General features: G+C 39.4%; 1 protein-coding gene across 2 annotated transcripts in view; it reads right to left on the bottom strand.

Moving 5' to 3' along the window:
- LOC108229244 (dehydrogenase/reductase SDR family member 13-like) overlaps positions 1 to 8096 on the bottom strand; it is a 26484-nt gene extending 18388 nt beyond the window's left edge. The window contains exons 1-4 of one of the 2 annotated variants that reach the window (XM_037981518.1): positions 7889 to 8096; positions 7698 to 7816; positions 2829 to 2952; positions 1192 to 1518 (exon numbers count right to left, since the gene is read on the bottom strand). In XM_037981518.1, coding sequence (XP_037837446.1) covers positions 1192 to 1518; positions 2829 to 2952; positions 7698 to 7816; positions 7889 to 8012 — 694 coding nt within the window. In that variant the 5' untranslated portion in view covers positions 8013 to 8096. The remainder of the gene's footprint in view (positions 1 to 1191; positions 1519 to 2828; positions 2953 to 7697; positions 7817 to 7888) is intronic. The other variant, XM_037981515.1, reaches the window with a different exon arrangement.

Raw genomic sequence — 8096 nt, forward strand, 5'->3', positions numbered from 1 at the left:
GAGACTCCAAACCAGGTCTTAATCTCCTCAGGTGTTGTATTCAGACTTGAGCCTGACACCTGAATCTGTCTCTGGTTTGTGCAAAAGGACATGTCCTCAAAAACTTTGTTGTCAATGTACTGCTCAAAGTATTTTGATGGTGGCCAGTCTACACGGTTTGGGGCAGTACAGACAACCTCTCCGGAGTCTTCCAGCACAGGCAGGAATCTTAAGAGACAGACAAATACATTAAATAATTATGTCCTCTAAAAGTGATAGTTCATCCAAAAAAATACTCTTATCTGTCTAAGCTTATCTACTCTTGTCTCAGAAGCCTACGTGTTAGTTTTGGTCCAAAGTGGGCGACGGGCCCGTGCATCCTCAACTTCACTCTCCTCTTCCTCACTTGATGCCTCATCCTCTGAACTCCCGACCTCAAAATCACCGTCAATCTGTCCCTCTTGGTCCTCCTCATCTGACAAATCTATGTCTGAGTCTCCATCAATAATCCTGTTTAGGATTTTCTCTGCCTCAGTCAGTGAGCTGATTTCTATTAAAACAGGTTAAAAAAATAAAAAGCAAATCCTGATGTCCTCTATGGAGGACACACATAAACAGGTTATGTTTTATCCCAACAAATAATTAAACTGCTCTGAAAATCCACCTAACTATTCCTTAGATGTTCATTTACTAGAAGCAATCTGAATATTAAACTCACAAAGCTCATAATTAGAAAATAATATACTTACCTTTCTTCTTTCGATAAAATGTGCTCACAGGGATGGCAGCCATTGTGAAGAATCAGAAAGAAAATTCCAGAAAAGCCCCACCCCCACACATGTCATATCATTGGAAAGCCCAGGATGTCCTCTCTAAGGACCAACAGGATTTAACACAGTGGCATGTATAGTTTCAGAGTTATGAACAAAAAACCTATGTACTCCACAGAGGACAAAAATGCATTGCTGGGTCTCAGGAGGATATGTACAATTGCTTTTAATATTCCCACTCACATAGTGATAAGGGCAAGGGGTGACCAATTTCTTCCACAAAGTACTTTGGCATAATGTGGGGCAGGGAACTGAACCCTCACTCTTCCAATTAAAAGAAAACTACACTTCCACAGAGCTAAAGCTGCTTCTGTAGCAGGACAGTAGGAGGGCTGTGTGTAAAAAAGTTTAATCTATTTCTTTTTACTTGTTAATTACTCACCTGGGTGGAGGGAGTAGCAGGTGACATTGGTTCCCTGCAACCTCTTGGCCAGCTCATAGGTGAAAAGAACGTTGCACAGCTTACTGTCAGAGTAAATTTGGAACATCTGAGTGAATGATGTCCCTAACCTCAGAGCTTTGTGGGAGTTCAGGCAGTTAAAATCAATTTTTCCAAAGTTCTGTGCCAAAGATGACACATTCACTATCCTGCTTGGTCCACACTCCTTCAGTCGTTCCAGCAACAGGTTAGTTAACAGGAAGTGACCAAGATGGTTGACGCCAAACATGAGCTCAAATCCATCTTCTGTTCTTCCATGCATTAAGACACCTAGGACAAAGATGGAGAAACAACCTTAGCCTTTTTTTTTTTTCATTTTGTGAACATCAAAATAAATGTCTCTTAAAACAATCTGACCATTGTAGGAAATGACAATATTTTCAAATATCAAAAACCCATGATGGACATGATTTTAATAATTAAATTATCCAGGAATATTGTTATTGACTGCCCAGATTTTGCAAGTATTTAAAAAAATAAATCCTTAAATTAAAAATTTCACTCTTCTATGCTGAGCTGACTGATATTCATTCATTCATTTATTATTTATAAAGCGCTTGAAACCAAAGGCAACCTGCTGTACAGGTCAATCAAAAAATACAAAGCTGACAATAAACAGTACAACGCCAAAGAATAAAATAAAAAAATAAAAAAACAAGGGTTGGCCTAATGCTCTCTGGAGTTAAAAGCCAATTTGAAAAGGTGAGTCTTTAAAACAAATTTAAATTCCTTCAAATGTCCAGCAGACCTTACAGAAACAGGGAGACTGTTCCAGAGCCTAGGACCTGCAGCTGAAAAGGCCCTGTGTCCCCTGGTAACAAACCGGGTTTTGGGAACAACTAAAAGGTTCTGTGCTTGAGATCTTAAAGATCTACTGAGAACGTGTGGATATAAAAGCCCGGAAAGATAAAAAGGTGCCAAACTATTTAGTCATTTAAAAACTAAAAGCAAGATCTTAAAATAAATTCTATAAGAAATGGGCAGCCAGTGGAGGAAATACAACATTGGGGTGATATGTTCATTTTGAATTAGCTGAAGATGGCGTAGAAGAGACTACCCAATCCCCAGTGTGAAGGGAGTTGCAGTAGTCCAGCCTCGAAGTAATAAAAGCATGAATAACCATCTAAAGGGCTTTACAGGGGATATAATCATATGTTTATGTAGAGTGGGTTACAAAAACTGTCATCCCCAAATCTACACTTATCATTAAATTTTAAAAATCATTTTAAATTACAGGTTGCAAAACAGCAAAAATTAAAGAATATCAAGGGGTGAATATTTTTGATATTCATTACTGGAACTGCAGTTCCTAAGTTAACCAAGACAACATTACATCCAAAGGTCTATTCAAACCAAAGTGTAGGCTATAATCTTTAGACACAAATTATTTTAACATTTTAGCAACACACTTCCTAAATTACCAAAGTGTTTACTCAAAAAAAATTAACTCAGACTTTGATGAATGTCTTGAATATAAACTCACTCCCTAAAATTACCCTGGAAAATTGTTTTTAAAACTAACCAAGAAGGGATAGACGCATGACGGTGTGACTGAAATGAAGACGAATGAACAGTCTAACCTGCATTGTTGATCAGGATGTCCAGTCTGGGTTCAGACTTCAGGAAGGTCTCTGCAAAACTACGAACAGATTTAAGGCTCCCTAGATCCAGCTGCATGAACACCACCTGGTTACTGCCACTCTCCTGCAACACACAGTGAGCACTGACTGGTCAAAAACCAAAGATATTTATTTGTTACCAAGGAGCCTGGATATGGAAGATTATCATACAGCAAGAAACAAGTACTCACACTAAGATCTATACATAACTGAGTAACTGTCAGCTTCAATATTATTGTTATAGTGCTTTTCAACAAAAGATCTGTTGTGGCTACTGAAATAAAATAGGAGAGGACGGTTTAAACTAAGAAACTTTAGTCCACCAACTGCAGATACTCCGTTACAGAACAAGGCTCTCTCTCTGTCCTTCTAACACAGACTCTTCTGCCTTATCCTGTCACAGCAGCGCCCTCTGGTTACAAGGAGCAACAACAGCACCAGAACAGAGCAAAAATATATTCACTGTGTACGCCTAAAAAACATAAGATTCCCTCAAAATGCTTCATAAATATTTACAGAAAGTTCCCTCTCTTCCAATCATATGGTTCATATATCAGGACATGATAAAAACGTATCTTGCATTTATGAGGTTCTAAAATTATTCAACTCTAACCTCAAGTAAACAAAAACAGATAACAGATTTCACCGTGTTTTTATTTAATAAACAAAATGAGCCAAAACTGAAACTTGTGAGAGAAAAACGGCGTCCAGCAGCCTGTAGAACTGCCTTCAGCTGCAATAACTCTCAATAGTGGTTTTCTGTAGACTGTCAGTCTGTCACATAGTTGTGAATGAATTTTGGCCCACTCTAATTTCCAACGTTGCTTCAGTTCATTAAGGTTAGCAGACATTAGTTTCTGCTCAGCTCTTTGAAGGTCCCACCACAGCATTTTTGTCAAATTGAGGTTCTGGACTTCATCTGGACTTATGCAACACTTTGTATTTTTTTTTTTAGCCATTCTGTTGTAGATTAGCTGCTGTGTTTGGGATCATTGTCCTGTTCCATCATGACCCAGTTTGCTCCAAGCTTCAGCTCTTGGACAGATGGCTTCACATTTGACTCCAGAATCCTTCGGTCTACAGAGGACTTCATGGTCGACTCAATGGCTGAAAGAAGCCCTCCACCACTGTGCTGACAGTTGAGATAAGCAGGGTTTCTCCTAGTGTATTATAAGCCTGGCGGGCCACCAGGCTTTACTGCCCTAGCCGCCAGGCTAAGCTCCACTTGTTTATTGTAAAATATGTCATCTTTTATACACGTTTTTTCCACCCGCACCCCCAAAAGTGGTTGATCACCGCGTGAGGGTGCGTGCGCCAACAGTGATGCAATCGTTTTGTCCCCGCCCCTGTGCGAAAGCCCTGTGCAGTGTTGCGTCACGTGATCGTGCACCTCCCAACTTTTGTAACTTCGGCGCACCGTGCTCCGTTTAAAATGAACGAATTCGCTGCTCGAGCAGAGCTGGTTCGCCTGTATCAGCATTTATATAATCCCTCTATGAGAGATCACAAAGATAATCAAACGGCTCAAAAACCATGGAAGGAGATTACTGCTGCAGCCGATAAAAAGAAGTGTTTACAGACCACAGAGGGAAGAAATATTAGTCCTATGATGGGCGAATCACAACTAAAGCAAATAAATCAATGAAAGTCAAACTAAATGCTTTAAGTTTAAACATCCTCTCAGTATCACAGCCAGAAACACAACAGTTCTTTCTCCTGAATACATGCAGACATATTTGATGTGACAACCTTCTGCTTCCTTTTTCTTTTTACCATATTTTCACTGATTACATAGCGTACTGCCCCTGTCTTTTCGGGGAATACTGCACCGACCTAAGCGCCAAGTATAAACGCCTCCACCGCGCGCTCAGGTCCATGTGCTGTTCACGAAGCCCTGCGGGACTCTAATGAGCCCTGAGGTCCTGAGGCCGAGCCTCCTTCAGCTACCGCTGGAGTTAGCAGGTTGCTAGAGCCACAGCAGTAAACATCGATCGAGCGGGTTTAACCAAAAAGGGTTAGTTGAGCGTTCAACGGGTGGCTTTACAAGACTGAATATGGTAAGCATGTATTGTACTTAGTGAAAATATTATTATGATACATGGTAATTTATCATTGTTTAACAGTAAAATGATGCTATTAAATTCTCTGTTGTTATTCATTGACCTTGACTGAGACTTGTGTTGGTGCCTTGTTTGCACTTTTTCATTCATGTTAATTTAATGTATTTGTAAATGTGACTTAAATTAGGATTCTAATTAGGTGCAAACAATATGTATTTATTTTAATTGTATTTTTGTTTAAAAAAGTATTTCAAAAGTGCCTTTTTGTAAATCTGTAATTGTGTAAATAGTTGACACAAATATCTTACAATATCACATAATAAATAGCCATATTTTCAATTTTCCTGTCAACTTTAATCTTTTTTTCCTTTTACTAAATCACGGTCGGCCGGCGATCAACCAGCGAACAGCCACCTACCACCAGGCTTAGCCTCTTTTCTGGGGGAAACTCTGGATAAGGTTTGTGCTGATATGTTGCGTTTTGTTTTCCGGATTCCACACAGTCGACCTGTGTTCTTGTAGACAGACTCAGATCATTAGGCATCTCTGGAACTGTCCTCAAATGGTTAATGTCACATCTGACAGATAGAAAAATCTTTGTAAGTACAATTCATCATCTACACATTATACACTTAAATATAGTTCCACATGGATCAACTTTAGGCTCCTCACCTTTTAATCTTTACATGCTACAACTAGGAAACATCAGGACCAGTATTAAATTTCACAGCTAAGCTGATGACACACAGCTTTATGTTGCTGTGTGTCCTGATGCCCACAGCCGATCAATGCCAGTTTAACTGCATCATAAATATTAAGTCATGGATGGCAGAAAACTCTCTCAACTCAATCAGGACAAAACAGAAGTTTTATGAATTTGCACTGATCCTCAGAGAGAAACTGTCATGGTGTGGGGAAATGGAGGCGAACCCAGGGCAAAGACTCATGATGAAAAATAAACTAATTTATTAAAATAAAAGATAATCAGAAACAAAGAGCTGATGGGGCAGCAAACAAAACCTAAACTAAACCAGGAACTACGCAGGAACAAGACGACCAGGACACAAGGGGTGTTGAGAAGTGATGGGACGTCTGTAGCCAGGCTTCAAGGCGTGTACCGAGTAAAAAGGGGCCCCGCTTCGGAGCTTGTGTCGTATTGAGCAAAATCACGTGATCAACAACAAACGAGGCCTCGCATTACATGCCACGTCATTGCTTCATTTTGCATGTCGTTTTTCAAAATAAAAGCGCTATGATCCCTGTTGCTTCGTGGGTTGTAGTAGGTGGTTTGGTAGCGCGTCAGCAGAGCAGTTTTCATCAGCAGTGGTTGAAAAAGAGAAAAACTTCTCATATCTGGGATATACATATTTGTAATATTAAAAACCAGAACTAGAACTCCCAGGAAGAGATGCTTTTAAACAAATTCTGTTTTTCAGGAAGCAAGTTTCAAGCTCAAAGTATTCAGAGTCTGCCCCAACAATCACTCAATTCCCAATACACTAAAGTACAACATATCTTCATTGTCAAATAAGTCCATGACATAAAATAAAACCCAGCACAACCACTGATGGTCAAGGATTAGATTGGCTACAAATCATTTTAATAATTAAAACATGACAATTAAATATGATTTCACTGATTCTCCTGTTACTAAACATGAGTTTGATGAAAACTTTGTGACAATATTGCATTTACAAATTTTTACAAGTATGATCCAACTGAGTGACAAAGCTGTTACAGTTTCACCAGCAGATGTCACTAGTGAGTGATGAATGAAGCATCGAGTAATGAACCTTTTTGCAAAGCAAAGTGTTGGAAAGCTTCATTGCTTCATGAGGCTTCATTTGCCCATCACTAGTGTTGAGAAGGGACAACAACCAGCAAGACAGCAGATCGGGGAGGCAAGAATACAACAATGAACCAGCAAGTAAGTGGAGAAAGTGACTGGGTTTTAAAGACAGGATAATGATGGGAAGTGGGCGCAGGTGAGTGATTACAATTGTAGGAAGGTAGAGATGGGCGTGGCAGGAAAACCAGAGACTGACTGAGGAGCAGTGATTGTAGCATGAAACACAGACATGAGGAACAAGAACTGAACTAAGACCAGGATAAACACAGGAACCAAATAAGACAAGGAACGAAACAATCAAAATACAGAAAACACAATATGAACCCAAACCCTGACAGAAACTTGAAGAAAAACTATGAGACATTGGTTTCTGCTAATGTCTCACAGTGATTATTTCAGGTCAAGTCAAAAACGTTGGTGTCATTTTTCAGTCTAATTTTAAGTTGTGCACACCTTATTAAGAATGTCACAAAGACAGCATTTTATCATTTGAAAAACACTGCTAAAGTTCAACCGTTTCTCACTCGGTCTAATGTGGAGACTTTAGTACATGCCTTTTTATTTTAAAGGTTGTTTTTGTTTTGTTTATGGCCTTGGCCTCACTTACATATCAGTTTTGCTTTTATCCCATGAGCCCTCCAGATCCCTCTGGTCCTCCTGATTGTACCTAAAGTTACAACTAAAACCCAGATGTCATTTTCCTTTTATAGTCCTCTCCTGTGGGAAAGTCTTTAAATTATTTATTCACAATTGAAAGTACACTATATCTAATCACGACCAACAGGGGAAACATCCCAGTAATAAGTGGCAGAACTAGTCAAGGATATTCTTCAATGTGTTCATCTTCATATCTTTGTTTCCTCTTTCTCATTGTCTTATTTGTCTGGGTGAGACAGAAACAGATCACCTGGAGATACTCACCCTTTTGATTTCCTGGAGAGCAGCCTCTCCTCTCTGCTTACTGCGACATGCCAGAATAACTCTGGCTCCTCTTTTAGCCAGATCTATAGCTGTGGTCTTCCCTATGCCAGTGTTGCTGCCTACATGAAAAAAATAATAGGTTTTAAACTAAGAGCAAAACATTATTACAGCAAAGCAAAACCATTACTTACCAGTTACAATCACAGTTTTCCCATGCAACTTTACTTTGCTTGTGCATTTCTTCCCTATTACCACAAAACAACGAAAAATGTAAGCAACTATCACAACACCAGCAAACAGGAGAATAGTAAACATTGTTCCTGACTTTGAGTTCAAACTGCAGCAAAACGTCACAGAGGCAGCAGTCTGAGGGGTTTCTGTTTTATATTAACAAACACA

Source organism: Kryptolebias marmoratus, linkage group LG2, assembly GCF_001649575.2.
Source record: "Kryptolebias marmoratus isolate JLee-2015 linkage group LG2, ASM164957v2, whole genome shotgun sequence".
NCBI lineage: Eukaryota > Metazoa > Chordata > Actinopteri > Cyprinodontiformes > Rivulidae > Kryptolebias > Kryptolebias marmoratus.